This window comes from Schistocerca cancellata, chromosome 3 (genome assembly GCF_023864275.1).
Source record: "Schistocerca cancellata isolate TAMUIC-IGC-003103 chromosome 3, iqSchCanc2.1, whole genome shotgun sequence".
NCBI classification, from domain to species: Eukaryota; Metazoa; Arthropoda; class Insecta; order Orthoptera; family Acrididae; genus Schistocerca; species Schistocerca cancellata.
In genome coordinates this window covers 713,876,290-713,900,702 of record NC_064628.1, presented here as the reverse complement: position 1 = coordinate 713,900,702, position 24,413 = coordinate 713,876,290, and the positions used below count along the sequence as shown (strand labels likewise).

The 24,413-nt window shown below is 43.3% G+C and overlaps 1 protein-coding gene across 1 annotated transcript in view; it reads right to left on the bottom strand.

Moving 5' to 3' along the window:
• LOC126176533 (tyrosine decarboxylase-like) overlaps nt 1-24,413 on the bottom strand; it is a 198,120-nt gene that overhangs the window by 33,116 nt on the left and 140,591 nt on the right. Inside the window, exon 6 of the mRNA XM_049923690.1 lies at nt 11,520-11,757. Within this exon, the coding sequence (XP_049779647.1) occupies nt 11,520-11,757 (238 nt within the window). The remainder of the gene's footprint in view (nt 1-11,519; nt 11,758-24,413) is intronic.

Here is a 24,413-nt window from a genome sequence, read left to right as displayed (position 1 = left end):
TATATTTCGCTTCGCTCACTGCATCCGTTTGGTAAAATGACGACCGAGCGCGAAGTGCTGGTCATCGAAGTGGGAACTAGAGCCACAATATTTGGACGTTGAAGGCACAGGAAGAAGTGGAAGCATATTCTTTTAGCAGGTCGTCTCTGGGAAGTGGAAGCAGGTGGACACATCTGGCCAATGTGTTTTGATATCTAGTTCGAGAACACACGTTTTCTAGGTGAGAAACAGGTAATATGAGTACATAATACACTCTAAGGCCACAAAAAAAGCTCTGCACCACAAAAAATTACCCGAATTGGACGGAAATTGGTAGACGTCATATACATGTACAGAGAAACAATTTATTACAATTTCAGAAAAATTGGATGATTTATTCAAGAGAAAGAGCTTCACAAATTGAGCAAGTTAATAATGCGTTGGCCCACTTCTGGCTCTTATGCAAGCAGTTATCGATCCTGGCACTGATTGACAAATTTGGTGGATGTCCTCCTGAGGGATACCGTGCCATACTTTGTCCAAATGGCGCGTTATATCGTCTGCGTCCCGAACTGGTGGGAGGACCCTACTCACAACGCTGAGGAGAGATCAGGTGACCTTGCTGGCCAAGCTAGGGTCTGGCAAGCACGATGATGAGCAGTAGACACCCTCGCCATGTGTGGGAGGGTATTATCTTGACGAAATGTTAGTCCAGGGTGGGTTGCCATGAAGAGCACCAAAATGTAGCGTAAAATATCATTGACATACTACTATGCTGTAATTTTGCCGCGAATGACAACCAAAGGGGTCATGCTGTGAAACGAAATGGCACCCCAACCATCACTTCTGGTTGTCGGCCCGTGTGACAGGCGACAGTCAGGTTGGTATCTCAACGCTGGTTGGGCGTCTCCAGACACGTCTTCGCTGGTCGTCAGGGCTCAGTTCTAAGCGGGATTCATCACTGAAGATAAATCTGCTCTAGTCAAAGAAATTACAGGCCGAAGACGTGTCTGGAGTCACTCAGGACAACAGTGGGATACCAACGTGACTGCCTGCCGCCATACAGCCCGACAGTCAGGTGTGATGGTCTGGGATGCCATTTCTTTTCTTAGCAGGACCGCTTTCTTTGGCATCCGCGGCACCGTTACAGCACAGCGAAACGTTGAAGATATTTTTCGCCCCGGTTTTGCCCTTAATGCCAAGCCATCCTGGCCTTACATTTAAGCAAGATAGTGCCCGCCCACACACGGCGTGAGTTTCTACTGATTGTCTTCGTGCTTGCGAAACCCTGCCTTGGCCGGCGAGGTCGCCGAATTGCTCCCCAGTTCAGAACGTTTGGAGCATTATGGGTTGGCCCTCTAACCAGCTCTGTATTTTGACGATCTAACGTGGCAGTCTGGAAGAATTCAGCACAATATCCCTTAGGAAAACGTTCCACAACTCTATCAATCAACCCCAAGCCAAATAACTCTTTGCGTAAGGACCAGAGGTGGACCAACGCGCTCTTGAATTAATCGTCCAGTGGTTTTGAAATTGTAATCAATTGTTTGTCTGTACCTTTACATCACATCAACTGATTCCCGTCCTATTCGGATTATTCCTGGGTGGAGCGACGCTTTTTGTCTTCACAACCAACTTCATTTTAACAGTATAGTTGTATTGATATTCTGCAGCTGCATACGTATGACTCGCATCTAAATGAATAAACCTGAGTAACAAAAGAATTCTTATGAAATGAAGTCATGATTTACGATGTACAATTTAATCATGCCACGTGTTGAAGAACAGCGCATCTTCTGCAAATGAACTTCGCTTTAATAATGTTAGCTTAAAAAAAATGGTTCAAATGGCTCTGAGCACTATGGGTCTTAACATCTGAGGTCATCAGTCCCCTAGAACTTAGAACTACTTAAACCTAACTAACCTACGGACATCACACACATCCATGCCCGAGGCAGGATTCGAACCTGCGACCGTAGCAGTCGCGCGGCTCCGGACTAAAGCGCCTAGAACCGCTTGTCCATCGCGGCAGGCTGTTAGCTTTAAAATCCAAAGAAAATAACGTACAACATCAACCGTAATAATGAAATAGCTGCACGATACTTATTTATTGACACACGCGTTCGTTTCATTTTTATACACTGCATGCGTGAATCGCAACAAGAAAATGTTCAAAGCAAAGAGAGGTTTCTTGTGCCAGCTACAGGTTAGAAACACCGCTCTTTGACCTAGTGAACAGAGCATTTTACCAAAATCAAAACGTTTCCCCTTAAAATATGAAATCAATTTGGTTGTTCGAAGTATTTTCATAGCTATTAAAAATTCACACTCACATAATTTCAGGATTACCTGATGGGGATAGAAATTTGCATGGACCTACGAGAAATTTTTATATACATTTTAGTCTGATTTCAAAAGTCATATATTAAAAATTCATTTTTATTGAAATAATTATTGTTAAGTCATTTTTCCATTGTCAATCGCAACGTCAAAAGTGTCTTTCTGGTGACCTCACCTTTCGAAAAGCGAAATGGATCGTCATCAATAAATCCTCAATTTTTTTCCATTATTCTTTATATTATTCTTGTCAGCAACTTGGATGCATGAGGCGTTAAGCTGATTGTGCAGTAGTTCCAGCAATTAACTGCTCTTCTGTCTTCGGAATTGGGTGAATGATATTTTACGAAAGTCTCATGGTATGACTTCAGACTCACAGATTCTACACGCCAATCTGAATAGTCTCTTGGTTCCCACTTCCCCCAATGATTTCAGAAATTTCGAAGGTATGTTATCTATCCCTTCTGAATTTTTTCATTTGAAGTCCTCCAAAGCTCTGTTAAATCCTGTTTCTAATACTCGATCCACTCTCTCACTCCCCCTTGAATATACTCTTTTCACCTTTCTGCTCTCTCCTCTGCGCTTAATAGTGGAATTTCCATTGCACTCTTAACATTGACGCTCCTGTTCTTAATTTCAGCGAAAGTTGTTTTGAACTGAAAAGCAGTCACTTGTAATATTCACATGCGTCTGTCAATTTTTTATTCAAGCTGCTTCCATCTATAATTTGCATTTTATCGCACTTGTTTGCCTTTTCCGACTTCTTCGTTTATGATGACTCATGATACTTTACTTTCATTTTCTGCATTATCTATTATTTTATCACTCAAAGATTTCTCTGCATCAAGAATTACCCTTCTGTAATATATCTTTTATAACGGCGACAATAATTTAGTAACTCTGGTTTAGTATAGTGTTTCTATAAATAAATAAGGTATTTTATAGTTTCGGAGGACATTCTAAATCTCGAAATTATCCACTTTTTTTTAGCTACTTTTGCTGACACTTTTGGAAATGTTTGCTCAAAAACTACTTTGAACAATGTACAGAACTTGGGAAATTTTCTGTCTAAATTGCCTTCTGTGTATACTTCACCCCAGTTTTGGTTTGGCAATATCCTTGAAAAGGTATGTATTTTGGATTTAGGGATGATACTTTTGTAGGCCTAAAGCTTTTTCCCCAAGTCTGTCTTTGACTCTGTTGTCTAACAGTAAAAGATATGAGACGTTCTGCAGTTTTCCCTGCTGACACTTGTAAGTACACAGAACAATACTGATATTGAATGTTTCATTATTATTGGTGTAGTGTTTACCATTTGTGTCAAGATTATGTCTACTGGTTCTGGAAGCTGAGATTCTGTCCAGGACTTCATTTAATTTATAGAAAAACGTGTCTACATCAGTACTAGGTGAGCGGACACACATGAAATGATTAACTTTTAATGGATGTGAAGCTTTGTTCATTCAACGACTGGTATTTCAAAATGGGTATCTACACTAATTGGGATCAGATGTTACCTGTCTTTCAAACGTGTTTCATATCTCGTAAAAATTTATGATCTCACACCCTTTACGGTAGATCTACAGTAGCAAATAGCTTTCGTACGACTGTGCGAACAGCACCATACGATAGATTGTACAGTCCCTAAAGCAGTATACTCCTGCGCTATTCAAAGCTTGTAGTTCAGCTTCATCTACATCCTCTTCCATTTCCATAATATTGCCCTTAAGTACCTCGCCCCTGTATAGACCCTCTATATACTCCTTCCACCTTTCTGCTTTCCCTTCTTTGCTTTTCTTCTTTGACAGAGCACTGAAAGACCTAAGTCAAAACAAGGTCCCGGGAGTAGACAACATTCCATTAGAACTACTGACAGCCCTGGGAGAGTCAGTCCTGACAAAACTCTACCATCTGGTGAGCAAAATGTATGAGACAGGCGAAATACCCTCAGACTTCAAGAAGAATATAATAATTCCAATCCCAAAGAAAGCAGGTTTTGACAGATGTGAAAATTACCGAACTATCAGTTTAATAAGCCACGGCTGCAAAATACTAAAGCGAATTCTTTACAGACGAATGGAAAAACTGGTAGAAGCCGACCTCGGGGAAGATCAGTTTGGATTCCGTAGAAATATTGGAACACGTGAGACAATACTGACCATACGACTTACCTTAGAAGCAAGATTAAGAAAAGACAAACCTACGTTTCTAGCATTTGTAGACTTAGAGAAAGCTTTCGACAATGTTGACTGGAATACTCTCTTTCAAATTCTGAAGGTGACAGGGATAAAATACAGGGAGCGAAAGGCTATTTACAATTTGTACAGAAACCAGATGACAGTTATAAGGGTCGAGGGACATGAAAGGGAAGCAGTGGTTGGGAAGGGAGTGAGACAGGGTTGTAGCCTCTCCCCGATGTTATTCAATTTGTATATTGTGCAAGCAATAAAGGAAACAAAAGAAAAATTCCGAGTAGGTATTAAAATAAATGGAGAAGAAATAAAAACTTTAAGTTTCGCCGATGACACTGTAATTCTGCCAGAGAAAGCAAAGGACTTGGAAGAGCAGTTGAACGGAATGGACAGTGTCTTGAAAGGAGGATATAAGATGAACATCAACAAAAGCAAAACGAGGATAATGGAATGTGGTCGAATTACCTCGGGTGATGCTGAGGGATTTGATTAGGAAATGAGACACTTAAAGTAGTAAAGGAGTTTTGCTATTTGGGGAGCAAAATAACTGATGATTGTCGAAGTAGAGAGGATATAAAAAGTAGACTGGCAATGGCAAGGAAAGCGTTTCTGAAGAAGAGAAATTTGTTAACATCAAGTATAGATTTAAGTGTCAGGAAGTAGTTTCTGAAAGTATTTGTATGGAGTGTAGCCATGTATGGTTGTGAAACATGGATGATAAATAGTTTAGACAAGAAGAGAATAGAAGCTTTCGAAATGTGGTGCTACAGAAGAATGCTGAAGATTAGATGGATAAATCAGATAACTAATGAGGAGGTAGTGAATAGAACTGGGGAGAAGAGAAGTTTGTGGCACAGCTTTACTAGAAGAAGGGATCGGTTGGTAGGACATGTTCTGAGGCATCAAGGGATCACCAATTTAGTTTTGGAGGGCAGCGTGGAGGGTAAACATCGTAGAGGGAGACCAAGAGATGAATAGACTAAGCAGATTCAGAAGGATATAGGTTGCAGTACGTACTGGGAGATGAAGCAACTCGCACAGGATAGAGTAGCATGGAGAGCTGCATCAAACCAGTCTCAGGGCTGAAGACCACAACAACAGCAGTTCAACTTCAAATTACTGGGCTTTATTTTTAACAGAATGCATATTCTGATGAACGAGAAAAATTATACGTGGATTCCTGTGAAATGTCCTGTACGAGCTGAAATGTCTCAGCAGGAGAATCCCATTTTCCTAGTACCAATTTTTCCGTTGTGTTCGAATCTCTCACGTACAGATATGCACCATTTTCATGTCAATGAGATATACTGTTACTTTGTTTCCTTTGTCTAATTAGTTCGACGGCTCTTCATGAACTGTCCATTCCATTTGCAAGACGTTGCAGGGCCTATATGTACGCTGTCTGTTTGCAACCTTAATGATTTAATTTTGAATAACTGTACTACGTTGCCTCAGAGTTTCCATTTCGCAGTGGCATGCATTTTGAAGCTTGTGCTGAAGAATCAGGTTTTCATGGAAAGTTAATAATAATAGTCACAAAGTGTAAGTTTCCATCTAGCTAATTTTGAATCATTTATGAAACAGTTTTGTGGAATCATGTGTCGATACCACCCCAAGGGCGTGTCTGCCCCGGTAGCTGAGTGGTCAGCGCTATAGAATGTCAATCCGAAGGGCCCGGGTTCGATTCCCGGCTGGGTCGGAGATTTTCTCCGCTCAGAGACTGGGTGTTGTGTTGTCCTAATCATGATCATCTCATCGCCATCGACGTGCAAGTCGCCGAAGTGGCGTCAAATCGAAAGACTTGCACCAGGCGAACGGTCTACCCGACAGGGGGCCCTAGTCACACGACATTTCATTTCATTTTACAGCAAGGGCGTTATAGCAACGGAATTGCAAGTACCCTTCAGACGTCGATGGTGGTTATGCTGGCTCTGGCGGATCCAATCGTGCGCGCCCACTGGGGCACACCTCCAGTACCTCTGTAGCTCGAGCGCCCCCTGCTACTGCAATATACACTATTGGCCATTAAAATTGCTACACCACGAAGATGACGGGCTACTGACGCGGAAATGATTAGCTTTTCAGAGCATTCACACAAGGTTGGCCCCGGTGGCGACACCTACAACGTGCTGACGTAAGGCAATTTCCCAACCGATTTCTCATACACAAACAGCAGTTGACCGGCGTTGCCTGGTGTAACGTTGTTGTGATGCCTCGTGTAAGAGGGAGAAATACGTACCACCACGTTTCCGACTTTGATAAAGGTCGGATTGTAGCCTATCGCGATTGCGGTTTATCGTATCGCGACATTGCTGCTTGCGTTGGTCGAGATCCAATGACTGTTAGCAGAATATGGAATCGGTCGATTCAGGACGGTAATACGGAACGCCGTGCTGGATCCCAACGGCCACGTATCACTAACAGTCAGGATGACAGGCATCTTATCCGCATGGCTGTAACTGATCGTGCAGCAACGTGTCGATCCCTGAGCCAACAGATGTGGACGTTTGCAGGACAACAAGCATATGTACCAACAGTTCGATGACGTTTGCAGCAGCTTTGAGACCAGGGCTGCGGTTACCCTTGACGCCGCATCACAGACAGGAGCGCCTGCGATGGTGTACTCAACGACGAACCTGGGTGCACGAATGACAAAACGTCGTTTTTTCGGATGAATCCTGGTTCTGTTTACAGCATCATGATGGTCACATCCGAGTTTGGCGACATCGCGATGAACGCACATTGGAAGCGTGTATTCGTCATTGCCATACTGGCGTATCACCCCGCGTGATGGTATGGGGTGCCATTGGTTACACGTCTAGGTCACCTCTTGTTCGCTTTGACGGCACTTTGAACAGTGGACGTTACATTTCAGATGTGTTACGACCCGTGGCTCTACCCTTCATTCGATACCTGCGAAACCCTACATTTCAGCAGGATAATGCACGACCGCATGTTGCAGGTCCTGTACGGGCCTTTCTGGATACAGAAAATGTTCGACTGCTGCCCTGGCCAGCACATTCTCCAGATCTTTCACCAACTGAAAAGTCTGGTCAATGGTGGCGGAGCAACTGTCTCCTCACAATACGCCAGTCACTACTCTTGATGAACTGTGGTATCGTGTTGAAGCTGCATGGGCAGCTGTACCTGTACACGCCATCCAAGCTCTGTTTGACGCAATGCCCAGGCGTATGAAGGCCGTTGTTACGGCCAGAGGTGGTTGTTCTGGATACTGATTTCTCAGGATCTACGCACCCAGATTGCGTGAAAATGTAATCATATGTCAGTTCTAGTGTAATATATTTGTCCAATGAATACCCGTTTATCATCTGCATTTCTTCTTGGTGTAGCAATTTTAATGGCCAATAGTGTAGGATGGGCGGCGGCAGCGACTTGACCCACTCGCGCTCGGAGCCACTTCGAAAGTGATGCCACGCAGATGATTCCTGGTAGTGACTCGGATCTTCATCGTTCGTGTTTTAGTACTAAGAGACTTTTCTTTGTGGACATTGTGATTGCTGGACTCTAGTTCTTGCTGCTTGTTTTCCAAGAGTCTTCGGTCGCTTTGAGAAATATGATTTAAGTAAATCCTCTGTTTCTTGTGTTCCCTTGGTCGCTAATCACTTCTGCTCCTGTCCAGCTTTCCTACGACAACAGTTGCCACACCACTCTGTAGCCATCTCTCCTTACCACTGTGTATGAAGTTAAACATAACAGATTTAATGCGCTATTATACTTCTCAACTTCCAAGCAGAATGAGGAATGTTAAGTACAGATTAAAATTTAAAATTTTTTAGAGCATAAATGTTGAAGAACTGTACTTGAGTCCTTTGCCATTTTATATAGCTTAGCTCCCTTCATATAATCTATAACAGGTGTTACAGGAACAAGCTGACGAAATTTTTAAAGAGACGTTGGGATTGCAAAGTGATAAAGTAATTCCTTTAGTTAATGGTCTCTCAGATGACGGTGATCAGCTGCTGACGTTTAATATTAAGGGGCGTAATGTAAATGAAAACGACTGGATCATGACAAGAGTGATAAAAGGTAAAGGACTTCAAAAAGAATTAGCGGAATACAGGCCTAATACGAAGGCAGGTTTTCTATGCGAATTTCACTGATGACACCTTCTCAGGTCATGAGCCGAGTCTTGCAGTCGTGTTGTCGCAATATTTCGACGAAGTTCGTACTCGACATCTTCAGGTGAAATGTCGAGTTCGCGTGCGGTTCGTTCCTTTTTTACGCTGGAGTGCAGACTCCTCTGCCGAGGGCCCACGGATGGGCCAACCGCGTGCTAACAGAAGAGATGTCGTGGCCGGAGAGGAGGGATCCAGGTGTCGAATCCTGGTGCCATCTGCCTGTTCTCTCCGTTCTGGTGACTGCCTCCACCCCTCTCACATCAGAGCATTCCTGACGTATTTTTGCTAACGCCACATCCCATGCGGAGCTCAACTGGAAACTAGTATCCCGGTTCACAAATCGTCGTGTATTCTTATTCCGCAAAATATATAAACAGAGCCAGGACTCAAAGCCCAGACTGTCTTTCACTGTCTTTCACCGCACTAAGAGGGCCCCCACCACCAGCTGCGTCGTCTCTTCCGAAGGTACGTGACTGGACCACCCATTTGGCCCTCCGTAGAAGAGTTGTGGTTGAGTGGCTGTAAAGCAACGAACATAAAAAGTCATCATAATAACAAATTATATACACAGTCATCAAAACTTGAGCTCTTCCAGCAACAAGCAAAGAACTGTTAGGTTGGTGCAACAGCTCGTAGTGTTTTTGTTTTGCATTCTGGTTGGTATAGGTTTACTTATCGACTATCATTTTTTATTTATACTTCATTGTTTCTCTCTGAGTTTACGAATTGTCATTTTGACATTTGGTGGCAGTGAATGGAGCAGTGGACACTAGACGATGGAGTGCCAAGTGGAGAAATCGGAACATTTCTAACACATTCTTTTCTTTGAGTTCGATACAGTAGTGACAGCAGCGGAGGCAGCGAAAAACATATGCGCCGTGTACGGGGATAATGCCGTTGGACAGAGCACGGCAAGAAAATGGTTTCCTCGTTTTAAGGAGGATCGTTTTGACGTTAGTGACTCTCCAAGTTCAGGAAGGACTTTGGAATTCGATGAAGATCGGTTAAATGCATTAATCTACAATGATCCACGTCACTGTACTCGAGAACTGTCAAATGTGATGAACTGTGATAATTCCAACATCGTACGACATTTGCACGCATTGAGGAAGGTTCAAAAATCGCATGTATGGGTACCGCATGCTCTAAGTCAAAATCACAAAAATCAGCGATGCCCATTATGTGCATCTCTGCTTGCTCGTCATCATTTGGCTCGTGAAAAACATGATGGCTGGTGATAATAAATGGTTTCATTGCGCTAACTCAAGGAAAAAAAGGAATGGTTGAGCCCAAACAAAGCAACAGCTCTCCGTGTAAAGACCTTGTAAGTAGGCTGTTTAGGTTTTAATGTAGGTAACGCCACGTAGCACTCTGTAATGAAAATCACTGGCTGCGCTGTGTGCAGTCTGTGGCTGGTTGGCATTGTTCGAATATTCGCTATTATAGTGTTGGGCAGTTGGATGTGAACAGCGCGTAGCGTTGCGCAGTTGGAGGTGAGCCGCCAGCAGTGGTGGATGTGGGGAGAGAGACGGCGCAGTTTTGAGAGCGGGTGATCTGGACGTGTGTCCATCAGAAAGGGTAAATTTGTAAAACTGGATGTCATGAACTGGTAACTTTTGAACACTATTAAGGTAAATACATTGTTTGTTCTCTATCAAAATGTTTCAATTGCTGACTATGCCTATCAGTAGTTAGTGCCTTTAGTAGTTAGAATCTTTTATTTAGCTGACAGTATTGGGCTCGCTGTATTGCAGTAGTTCGACTAACGAAGATTTTTATGAGGTAAGTGATTCATGAAAGGTGTAGGTTATTGTTAGTCAGGGCCATTCTTTTGTACGGATTATTGAAAGTTAGATTGCGTTGCGCTAAAAATGTTGTGTGCCAGTTTAGTGTTGATCAGAATAAGTAAAGAGAGAAATGTCTGAGTACGTTCAGTTCTGCTCAGCTGTTTGAAAGTCAAATAATGTAAGAGGTTTATCAGCACAGTAATTCATTAATTTTTCTAAGGGGATGTTTCAACCTGTGCGTATTCACAAAAGAAATGTTATGCATCTGGTAGAATAACGACGGCGTGATGTATTACGAATTGCTTCCCTGTTGTGTAACCAACACTGCTGACATTTACTGCCAACACTGAGACGTCTTGCAGTCTTGCAGGTGCAATCAAAGAACAACAACAAGGAAGACTGCGTGAAGTGATGCTACACGGTATAGGAGTTCGGTTGGGAAATAATTCCGCACGCATGATATTCAGCTGATCTTGCACCTCAGACTTTCACCTTTTCCACTCTCCATGGAACAACCTTCAAGGAACTTGCTTTCCGGATGAAAATGCTCTCCGAAAATGGCTCGACGAGTTCTTTGCTTCGAAACAACGCGATTTCTGCAGTCGCGGAGTCGAAAAGTTACCCTAGCGTTGCCAGATTGTTGTAAATAGTGAATGAGACTATATTACTGATGACTAAACTCTCTGTTATGTGTGTCTGTTGTGTTTATTAAACTTACGGAAAAACGCTACTAATTTATGCACCAACCTAATATTAAGAAAACTGTAAAAAATGAGACAGGAAAAAGGAAACAGAAAAATGAAGTAATTTCTCGAAAGATAGATAACGAACTAATCAATTACTGGCTCAGAACTGAAGACAGTTTTAATAACAAACGTTGGCGTATGTATCACTTCTCCTGAAACACCCTGTAAAAACATAATAAGGACGCTCAAATGTATTTGCTCAACTTAGGTGCATACTAATGCTCAGCAATTTTAATTATTTACGTGCCATATGCTGATTTCAAGGTCGTGAAATACGATGTGAAAACGCATGATTTCTTCGGTGTATTGGAACATCTAACGAAGTATAGTGCAGCTCACCTACGTCCTCATGCGTATAGTTTTCCGCGGTGATACAATAACGGATGCAAAAGTTGTCGCCAACTCGCACCGGTGACATGAATGCTCGGCCAGACTGGTTGATGAAGGCCAGTAGCAGCTCCGTCAGTTGGTCTGCAGGCAGCGGCTGTGATTCGCCGGTGCGCAGGACACGGAAGCACACCACGCCTAGCTGCGGGAATTGCTCGTTTGAAGGCCGACACTTACATTTACGACGTATCTGAAAATAAGATGTGTCTATAACTAAAATCTAACAGAAAATTTAGCACCTGGACTATGAAAAGATAAAAAGGAATGAAAAGTAAACCAATTACATAAAAAATATCAAAGGGCTAAAAACAAATAAATGAACTTCTGATTTCGTTAGCTGAACTACAGTCTGTAAATCATGTACAGTGTGTTACAATAAGAGGGCAAGATTTTGGCTGTCATTAACGAAGGGATCTGCAATTATGACAGGTCGATAGAAGACAGGAGAACGCGGAGCGCTACACAATAAAAGAACGAGTCCCTGTTGTTAAACATTACAGTCAAAATGGCGAAAGTTTTGCTGCTACGATTCCTATAGTATGTCCAATTTTCGGTAGGAATTATCTTCCAAATCCAACTGTAAAAGGGATATTAGGAAAACTCTAAAAGCACTAGTTTAGTTGTTGATGTAAAACACACGACATAAGCTCGCAGTGGCCATTCAGAAACAAACAGGGCGGCAGTTCGCCACTACTGAGCATTTCAACAACCACTCTTCACCGTGTTCTCACTAAAGATTTGCGTCTCCATGTATATAGAATCCAGCTGGCTCAACTGCTTCTGCCAACAGACCATGATCGGTGAAGAGCTGTGTCATCTTTTCTTTTTGTGACCAGAATTGGCCTCCACTGTCTTGCGGTTTAACACCGATGGCCTTTTCTTCTGTGCAGTTCTCTGAAGCAAAAGGCTTAAGCCAGTAAGCCCACGACCACCTGAGCATTTAAGGTCGAAATTGAACTCTGTATTACCGAAATACCACGACATTTATGTAAAACCGTTACTGAAAATATCGCCAGAGGAGTACGCGTCTGCCATCAAAATTGTGGCAGCCATTTATCAGATGTATTATATCATACAGAAGTCCCAAATGTGTAAATTATAAATCAACAGGTATAACAATACGCTGCTACAAAAAACCATATTGTATTTAAAATTCAAATCTTGTGCCCTTATTGTAAAATTGTGTAGATGTAATATATGTTTCTGAACATCATTTAACTACTGATTTGGGAATACTGAATATGGATGGAAATAATTTAGCTTCCAGTTATTGCAGACGAGGTATGGAGAAAAGAGGAGTTGCCACTTACATTAAGAATGGATACGAATATAAAAAATTCACACACATATATTTTGCAGTGGTAAGCTTATTGGGCCTTGGCTGCACAAAGATATTTTCATTGAAAGTTAATAATAGTAATCACAAAATATGGGGATCCTGAGTTATATGAAACAATTTAATGTTATTACACTTCTCAACTTCCAAGTAAAATGAGGTAACGTTAAGTGTAGATTAGAAAATAAATTTTTTAGCTTATAACTGTTAAAGAGCTGCATCTGGGCCCGTTGCCGTTTTATATAACTAAGTTCACCTAATATAATTTACAGGTGTTAAAGGAACAACCAATCTTTTCTACTCACATCATTGTTAAAGAGGCATCTAGAGTGCAAAATGATAAAGTAATTGCCGTAGTTATTGTTCTCTCAGACCACCATGGTCACTTGATGACGATTAATATCAAGAGGCTTAATAGGTATCAAAGCGACTGGAAGCTGCAAGGGTGATAATAAGCTACATAGAGAACTGATTTACTATTGGTAAGATAGCCTTTCTAAGCGAATTTCACCGATGAAGTCTTCTCGGATTATAAAGCGAATCGTGGTGTCACGGTGTCGCGTCACAACACTTCGACAAGTTTCCTACTCGAAACTTTTAGGCAAAGTGTCAAGCCGATGTTCGGTTCGCTTCCTCTTAGCTGCTGCAGTGCAGACTCCTCTGCTGGGAGCCCAACGTGTGGGCCAACTGCGTGCCTACAGAAGAGATTTCGTGGCCGGTGGTTGTGGAGGGGGGGGGGGTCATGGCACGTAGGAGGGGTCCAGGTGTCGAATCCAGGTCCTGCCTATCTATTCTGCCCCCACCACTTGCTTATCAGAGCATTCCTGATGTATCTTGGCTAACGATACAACCAATGCAGGGCTCAATTGGAAACCACTATCCCAGTTGAAAAATCGTCGTGTACTTTTATTCTGCAGAATATATAGCCAGCGCCAGGACCTGATGTGCAGACCCCACTCCACCGTGCTAAGAGGCCCCCAGCCACCAGCTACAACATCTCTTCTGGAAATACGCAGCTGGGCCACCTGTCAGGCACTGGGCAGAGGAGTTGTAGTCCAATGGCTGCAATGGAATGAATCAGACATGAACCTGACAGTTCACCTGGGTATGCGATCCATTTCTCTTTTTATAAATTTGCTAACCTACTTGGCAGATTAAGGGATCTAACATTCTACACTCCAACCCACAGAATGCTAGTTTATTTCTTCTGATGGCGACATTCTCCTGAGTGGTCTCCACCCAGAGACCGAATGGAGGTCTGTTTTATCTTCAGAATAGTTTATCGAAGAGGACTCCATCATTTTAACAATAAAGTAGAACTACCCCCTCAGCAAAAATTATGCCTGTAGTTTCTCCTTGCTTTCAACCATTTGCAGTACCAGCACAAGATGCCATGTTGGTTGATTTCACAAAGCCAGGTCAGTCAGTCATCCTGACTGTTGGCTCTGTACCTACAGAAAATGCTGCTGCCCCTTTTCAGGAACCATACATGTGTCTGGCCTATTAACAGATACCCCTCCATTCTGATTGCACACATGGTATGGCTGTCTGTATTGTTGAGGCATGCAAGCCATGTCACCACAGCAAGGTCCATGGTTCATGGAGGGGCATCGTTGAATAAGCATCTGTTATCACACAATTATTAAGATATCTGTTGTCACAGCAGAAACAGTAAGCTTTGGTCCATCGGTATTTTTTTTTTCAGCACAGTCACCACTGGTGCTCCTCAAGGGATAGAAATCTCCTCAATAATGCTGTATCATAACTGTTGATTAATGAACTCCTCCATAGATGCCTGTAGGTGATTAGGTACATGGTACTTCTTTTGATACACAAGTGGCTCATTCTTGATAGGAATTTTATGTTTTGATAGCAGCTATAGTGATGGCTTGATTATGCTTAAGAGCCCAATTCATCCTATCCAGATCATCTACTCCAAAAACCTCCAAATTGGCAACCAAAAACCCTTTAGACAAGTCCATGTCCTTGATGTCGAAATTATTTATACCTATGGGCACTACCTGCTCATCATTTATCCCGTATGGATACAACACCCCTGCATACAATACATTGTTCAATACATTGTTCTTTATGTAATTCATCAGTCTCTCTCAGTGATACAACAGCACATAACACGTTTACTGGCAAATCAGCTCCTATGCTCACCCAAAGCAGTTTTCTCGTACTTTTCGGCATTTTAGCACGTAAATTATTCGTTTGTGGCTTTTCACGCAGATCAGTTGATCCCCCTTGCACCAGGGTTGAGTGTTGAGGCAGTGTCGCACCGATGGGGCACCGCGTTCTACTACGTTGTCCAAGATCAGTTTCACCGTGATGCCTATATAGGAAATCTAACCCTAAGACTGCCCGGTAACCATTGATACTCGAGTCAAAACTTCCATACATTCCCAGAAATGTTTTACACACACCCGAAAACTTCTTCGATCCAGCGAATGCGCTTCAATACCACACACCTCACGTAACTTCTTTCATGGTGGGCCCAGCCGCTTCTTACCCATGAATACCACAGTCATGTTCGCACCTGTGCCCCATTAAATCTTAACTTTACCTTCCATCCACTAGGCCACCCAAGCAAAATTCTGTTTCTGCACGTGTTGCAGTCAGGCTAAAATTTGCTGTGAGCCCCACTGGAAGGTCCTGTAACTCCTGATGTTTAACGCTAGGTTGCCATTTCCATTTTGTACCTTCCTACTCTACTCCCTATTCTGCCTACAGTCCCTTGATGCCATAACTTTTTGCTACATTGTATCTGAGAGCAATCTCTCCGTATGTGGCGTGATCGACGACACTGTTAACACTTGACGTTAGCATAAGAAATCCCCTTTCTACCGTGGATACGGGTCACAGTAACTAACTCTTATAATTCCTGTACTATTCCTATGGCTCTCGCAAAGTCTTTCGGTAATTCTACCCGTACCGTGCTTTATACATCAGACCACAAACTCCGAAAAAACGCGTCTACAGCTCTCTTTTCTGCTTCCTGCAGAAGAGTCATGGTAGAGTCTCATAGTAACGTCTTTCTCTCATCTCGTAGTTACTGACATTAAGTTTCCTAATACTGTCCACATAACTCTCGATGCACTCACTATGTCTTTGTGACAGACTTTTAATTGCCCATGGCTATTGATTGTCCTATAATGATGCAATAAGCCTTTCCTCAGAACTTCAAGCGTCTACGCATTCCTTAATTCCTGATGATACGCCACATATTATTTCGCATCTTCCACTAAAAGTAACTCAGCCATTTGTAACAACTCTCCCTCAGACCAACATATCAGCTTCTTGGCTGTCAACAGGTTGTTGAAAAATGCGAACACATCCTTCCTGCTTTTTTTTTTTTTTAAAAAAAAACAAAAAAAAGCGAGAGACTAGGATAGTGGCATTAGTATCTACAATGGATAGTGATAAACTGGACGGGGCCCAATCCTCTTTTAATGAAAGCAACAGTCTATGCAAGTCTACGCAGTCTGCTGTCATTTGAGCTACTTGATCTAGCAGAGACTGAACCGCCTCTGCGGCGGTAACCCTTTGTTCCCCTATTTTGCTCATAGTAACGTCTGGGTCAACAACAATAAGGCTAAATAGAACAAATACAGCGAAATAATTAATATTCATGACACTGTTACAACTTTACAAACAGTACTTAATCCTCACACTTCCGTGCTAAGTAAGCACACTGTACACATTCTCTGGATTATAGACACTGGTGAAGACTGAGCACACAGACAACGATCATTCAGTAAATTGCACTGCCTACACATGACGTTTCTCTAATGTCCTGGAGATACACAGAGGCCGGTTGGTATCATCCTCATCTGGGAGGTGGCTCCAGTTGGATAACGCTAGTTCAGGTCCCTACAGCATCAGGGCATGTAGCGGATGTAGCAGCTAGGTATAGATAAAGGCTTGGTGACCTACATCAGACTATCGGTTGGTGCAGAGTACACATCAGCGCCGGTAGCAATCGAAGGCAGCATATGCAAGGTCTGAGCGGTGAGTATTTATGGTAGCTGTTCCCAGACATTTTATGGCCAGTTCTTGCTTTAGTCATGTGGGGATGGAGGTGATACATCATCAGGGCATGGCGTGAGGTAATTGAGCTCGCAACTGAGGAAGACTGAGGTGTTGCTCCATGGTGACTCAGCTATATTCTAGTCCTGGTAGTGAATTTCACAGGCTGGTAGCTGCTTCGCCTGGCCGTGGGTTGTGAAGTACGTCCATAAGGATGTTGGCGTAACAATTGGTAGGACACATCGGGAGGCATCAAGGAATTGTCAGTTCGATAACGGACGGAAGTGTGGGGGATAAAACCTGCAGAGGGAGACCAAGATTTGAATACAGTAAGCATGTTCTCATGGATGTTGGCTGTGATAGTCAAGCAGAGATGTGGAGGCTTGCACAGTATCGATTAGCGTGGAGAGCTGTACTAAACCAGTTGTAGGACTGAAGACCGCAAGAAAAACAAAGATTATGCGTGAGATGTAAAGAGACCATGAGAATTCATTATGTATTAAGACATTACTTGACTCTGAAATCTGAGACAGTAGCACATATTATTTGTAAGATGGTAAAGATATTAATTAGCAAGCAAGAGAACTTGATTGAAAATTAGACATAGTAATGAAATTACTAGTAACATTTAGCAAGTAGAACCGTATATACACTGAAATGCCAAAGAAACTGCCATAGGCATGAATATTCAAACACAGAGATATGTAAACATGCAGAATAAGGCGCTGCGGTTGGCAACGTCTCTATGAGACAAGTGTCTGGCGCAGTTGTTAGATCGGTTACTGCTGCTACAAAGGCAGGTTATCAAGATTTAAGTGAGTTTGAACGTGGTGTTATAGTCGGCGCACGAGCGATGGGACACAGCATCTCCGAGGTGAGGATGAAGTGCGGATTTTCCCACACGACCATTTCACGAATGTATCGTGAATGTTAGGAATCCGGTAAAACATCAAACCTACGACATCGCTGCGGCCGGAAAAAAATCCTGCAAGAACGGGACCAACGACGACCGAAGAGAATCGTTCAACGTGAAAGAAGTGCAAACCTTCCACAGACTGCTGCAATTTCAGTGCTTGACCATCAACAAGTGTCAGCGTGCGAACCATTCATCGAAACATCATCTATATGAGCTTCCGGAGCCGAAAGCCCAATCGTGTACCCTTGATGACTGCATGACACAAAGCTTTACGCCTCGCCTGGGCCCGACAATACGACATTGATGATTGGAAACATGTTGCCTGGTCGGATGGATCTCTTTTCAAATTGTATCGAGTGGATAGGCATGTGCAGGTATGGAGACAACCTCATGAATCCATGTACCCTCCATGTCAACAGGGGACTGTTCAAGCTGGTGGAGGTTCTGTAATGGTGCGGGACGTGTGCAGTTGGAGTGATATGGGACCCCTCATACGTCTAGATATGACTCTGGCAGGTGACACGTACGTAAGCATCCTGTCTGATCACCTGCATCCATTCATGTCCACTGTGCATACCGATGGACTTGGGCATTCTAGCAGGAAAATGCAACACTACACACGTCCAGAATTGCTACAGAGTGACTCCAGGAATACTCTTCTGAGTTTAAACACTTTCGCTGACCACCACATTCCCCAGACATGAAGATTATTGAGCATATCTGGGATGCCTTGCAACGTGCAGTTCAGAAGAGATCTGAACCCCGTCGTACTCTTGCGGATTTATGTACAGCCCTGCAACATTCATGGTGTCAGTTTCCTCCACCACTACTTCAGACATAAGTTGAGTCCATGCCACTTCAGCATTTCTGCTTGCTCGCGGGGGCCCTGGACGATATTAGGCAGGGGTACCAGTTTCTATACCTCTTCAATGTATTATAATGCCCAATCGGTCGCGAAATGAAAACCACAGTGAAAATTCGATGACGTTTTGCAGAGTGTCTCTGGTGTGCTCGTCGATCGTGTGACGTAACACTTTTCAGTTCTGAGTTCAAGGTGAGCACTTCAAGGTGCGAGAAACAATGGTGTCTCCCGCGAAGTAGGAATTGCGTGTTGCCATTCGGTTTCTTCATGTTGAAGGGTTACGCCTGATTTCATGCAGCCCACATAACGTAACTGTCTAGCCTGAGAGCGAATTGCGGCAATAATGGAGGACCATTGAAGCAGGACGTACACACGTTTATGATGCAGACGGTCAGGGAAGAAAGCGCGTGTCGACCGACGATCTTGCTCAGCCAGTGAACCACGTGGTTCGAGAGAATCGGCAACGAAGAGCACTTCGGAACAAGCGAAGACGAATGTTGTGTTCAGGCATTGTCCTTCTTCATGACAATGGTCGGCCAGCTCAGGCGCTCCTGCAGCGTTGTCAGTGAGAACTGTTGGATCACTCGTAATACTGTCCGGACTTGTTTCCCTCTGATTTTCATTTCTTTGCTAACACGAACCGCTGGCTACGAAGACAGCATTTTGGCACAGACAGCGACCTGGAGACCCGCTTAAACAAATGGCAGAAAGCGCAGCCGACGGCTTTCTACGACAAAGGTATCAGAAATTTTGTACCACGCTACCACAAATGTCTAAATCGGAGTCACCACTATGTACGGAAGTAGTTTTTAGGAGTAGCTCAAAAATGTTCAAATGTGTGTGAAATCTTATGGGACTTAACTGCTAAGGTCATCAGTCCCTAAGCTTACACACTACTTAACCTAAATTATCCTAAGGACAAACACACACACACATTCCCGAGGGGGGAATCGAACACCCGCCGGGACAAGCTGCACAGTCCATGACTGCAGCGCCCTAGACCGCTCAGCTTATCCCGCGCTGCAGGAGTAGCTAAATGTTGCAAATAAAACATTTTTGTTTTTCACTGTTGTCATTTCTTGATTGATCGGACCTTGAAAAAATAGCCTTCATAGTAATACACTCCTGGAAATTGAAATAAGAACACCGTGAATTCATTGTCCCAGGAAGGGGAAACTTTATTGACACATTCCTGGGGTCAGATACATCACATGATCACACTGACAGAACCACAGTCTCATAGACACAGGCAACAGAGCATGCACAATGTCGGCACTAGTACAGTGTATATCCACCTTTCGCAGCAATGCAGGCTGCTATTCTCCCATGGAGACGATCGTAGAGATGCTGGATGTAGTCCTGTGGAACGGCTTGCCATGCCATTTCCACCTGGCGCCTCAGTTGGACCAGCGTTCGTGCTGGACGTGCAGACCGCGTGAGACGACGCTTCATCCAGTCCCAAACATGCTCAATGGGGGACATATCCGGAGATCTTGCTGGCAAGGGTAGTTGACTTACACCTTCTAGAGCACGTTGGGTGGCACGGGATACATGCGGACGTGCATTGTCCTGTTGGAACAGCAAGTTCCCTTGCCGGTCTAGGAATGGTAGAACGATGGGTTCGATGACGGTTTGGATGTACCGTGCACTATTCAGTGTCCCCTCGACGATCACCAGTGGTGTACGGCCAGTGTAGGAGATCGCTCCCCACACCATGATGCCGGGTGTTGGCCCTGTGTGCCTCGGTCGTATGCAGTCCTGATTGTGGCGCTCACCTGCACGGCGCCAAACACGCATACGAACATCATTGGCACCAAGGCAGAAGCGACTCTCATCGCTGAAGACGACACGTCTCCATTCGTCCCTCCATTCACGCCTGTCGCGACACCACTGGAGGCGGGCTGCACGATGTTGGGGCGTGAGCGGAAGACGGCCTAACGGTGTGCGGGACCGTAGCCCAGCTTCATGGAGACGGTTGCGAATGGTCCTCGCCGATACCCCAGGAGCAACAGTGTCCCTAATTTGCTGGGAAGTGGCGGTGCGGTCCCCTACGGCACTGCGTAGGATCCTACGGTCTTGGCGTGCATCCGTGCGTCGCTGCGGTCCGGTCCCAGGTCGACGGGCACGTGCGCCTTCCGCCGACCACTGGCGACAACATCGATGTACTGTGGAGACCTCACGCCCCACGTGTTGAGCAATTCGGCGGTACGTCCACCCGGCCTCCCGCATGCCCACTATACGCCCTCGCTCAAAGTCCGTCAACTGCACATACGGTTCACGTCCACGCTGTCGCGGCATGCTACCAGTGTTAAAGACTGCGATGGAGCTCCGTATGCCACGGCAAACTGGCTGACACTGACGGCGGCGGTGCACAAATGCTGCGCAGCTAGCGCCATTCGACGGCCAACACCGCGGTTCCTGGTGTGTCCGCTGTGCCGTGCGTGTGATCATTGCTTGTACAGCCCTCTCGCAGTGTCCGGAGCAAGTATGGTGGGTCTGACACACCGGTGTCAATGTGTTCTTTTTTCCATTTCCAGGAGTGTACATTATGAGTATTTTTGTTTACTTAAATCTTTATCTTGTATACTTTGTTTCATAATACACTGCAAAGACTGCACGAGGGCACGGTATTTTTCCTTCTAGTGTTTTTTCACAAGAGAAAATGCAGTCAGTCTACAAAGGTATTGCTACAAAACACTCATGCGATCCACCAAGAATATTTCTCAAGTGTGTAGAACCTCTACCAAATAAGGCCAACAGGGGAATTCGAACTTCCAAATAAGGACAGTGCGAATAGGCGTAGGTTGGTTTGATGCACGGGAGAGTGTCACGGAGATGCTCAAAAAACTGAACCGGCAAATGCTTGAATATAAACGCCAACTATCTCGTGAAAGCGTACTTTGTAAGTTTCAACCCTATACGATGAATCTAGGAGTATACTATGACCTCCTATGTATCTCTCACATAGGGATCGCGAAGACAAGATTAGGTCAATTACGGCGCACACAGAGGTTTTAAATCCATCATTATTTTCACGTTCAATACGTGAATGGAACGAGAAAACGTCCTAATAAATGGTACAACCGTTTGTAGACTATGTATGTAGGAGTAGATTTAGTTGTAGATTGAGGTCAGAGACGAAATAGGTATTAACGTTTTACAACATCTGGAGAAAGGAAAAGCCTTCACTATTCATAAATAAGAGCATGTGTAGATAAACGATTTTAATGAAAATTGTTCAAACAATGGAAAAGTTAGATCTATTCAAGGAGAAAAATAATTTTCGGTGTTATTTGCCGATTAGAAAAGACACAAAATATAAAGGATACCACTACATTTACATCTACATGATTACTCTGCAATTCACAATTAAATGCCTGGCAGCAGGTTCATCGAACCACATTTTAAGCTGTTTCACTACCGTTCCGCCCTCGAAAATGTCGTGGGAAAAATGAACACTTAAATCTTTCCGTGTGAGCTTTGATTTCTCTTATTTTATTATGATGATCATTTCTCCGTATGTAGGTGGGCGCTAGAAAATATTTTCACATTCTGAGGAGAAAGTTGGGAACTGATATTTCAGAAAAGGTCGCGCCGCAGCGAAAAGCGCTTTTGTTTTAATGACAACCACCGCAATTAGTATACCATATCTGTGGCATCTCTCTCTTACTTCGCGGTAATACAAAAAGAGTTGTCCTTCTTTGAATTTTTTCGGTGTCCTCCGTCAGTCCTATCTGATGTGGATCCCACACTGCAGAGCAATACCCAAGAAGAGGGCGGACATGCGTAGTGTATGCAGTCTCTTTAGTAGACCTGCTACATTTTGTAAGTGGTCTGCCAGTACATCGTAGTCTTTGGTTTGCTTTCCCCACAACATTGTCTATGCGACAGTCCTAATTTAAGTTATTCGTGACTGTAATTCCTAAGTATTTAGCTGAGTTTACAGCCTTTAGATTTGAATGATTTATTGAGTAACTGAAATGTAGCGTATTGCTTTTAGTACTGATTTATTTTTTTATTTTTTTACACGTTAAGTACCGTAGGACCAAATTGAGGAGCAAATCTACATGGTCATGGAACGCGTCAGAACATGAAATTACAACATAAAAGTAATAACAGATAAAGATAAAATGCTCATGAACCCGAAAAAAGTAAGTCAATCCATAAGTTAATACAACAAGGATCAGCTTAACTTTTCAATGAACTCCTCGACAGAATAGAAGGAATGACTCATGATGAAATGCTTCAGTTTCGATTTGAAAGCGCATGGATTACTGCTAAGAATTTTGGGTTCGAGTGGTAGCTTATTGAAAATGGATGCATCAGTATACTGCACACCTTTCTGCACAGGAGTTAAGGAAGTCCGATCCAAATCCAGGTTTGATTTCTGCCGAGTATTTACTGAGTGAAAGTTGCTTATTCTTGGGAATAAGCTAATACTGTTAAAAGAAACGACAATAAGGAATATGTACATTGAGAGGCCAATGTCAAAATACCCAGACTAGTGAACAGGGGTCGACAAGAGGTTCGTGAACTTACACCCCTTATTGCCCGAACCGCCCGTTTCTGAGCCAAAAATATCCTTTTAGAATGTGAAAAGTTACCCCAAAATATAATACCATATGACATACGCAAAAGAAAATAAGCAAAGTAGACTAATTTTCGTGTCGAACGATCACTCACTTCAGATTCCTTTCGAATAGTAAAAATGGCAGCATTAAGTCTTTGAACAAGATCCTGAACATGGGCTTTCTACAACAGTTTACTATCTATCTGAACACCTAGAAATATGAACTGTTCAGTTTCACTAATCATAGGCCAATTCTGTGAAATTAAAACGTCAGGTTTTGTTGAATTGTGAGTTAGAAGCTGTAAAAACTGAGTCTTACTGTAATTTCGAGTTAGTTTATTTTCTACAAGCCATGAACATAGGTGATGAACCACACTATTTGAAACCGAGCCAATGTTGCACACAACATCCTTTACTACCAAGCTAGTGCCATCAGCAAACAGAAATTTTTTAGAGAGGGCATATCATTTATACAAATAAGGAACAGAAGTGGCCCCAACACTGATCCCTGGGGCTCCCCCGACTTGACAGTACCCCACTCAGACCCCACATCACAGCCATTCTCAACATTGTGAATAATGAACTTTTGCTGTCTGTTGCTAAAGTAAGAGCTGAACCAATTGTGAGCTACTCCCCATATTCCATAACGGTTCAACTTCTGGTGCAATATTTTGTGATCAACACAATAAAACGTCTTAGTTAAATCAAAAAATTGTCTACATTATCCCTTTCTCCCTTTTTATAAAGCAAAAAATTGTCTACGTTATCCCTTTCTCCCTTTTTATAAAGCAGCTTTACTACTGAGTACTTTAATCGTTCAGGAAACTGACCATTCCTGAAGGAAAGATTACAAATATGGCTAAATTCAGAGCTAACATGTGCAGCACAGTACTTTAATATTCTGCTAGGCACTCCATCATATCCATGAGAGTCCTTAGTCTTCAGTCTCCCCCTTGTCTGTATCACAGACGAGTATTTGAGACACCAATCTCGGAATGGCATTTGCCAAGGAAGTTATATGATTCCCTGCATAATCTAAATTTTTACTTAATTCACCAGCAATGCTCAGAAAATGTTGGCTAAATACTGTACATATATCTGATTTATCAGTAACAGAAATAATTTTACTA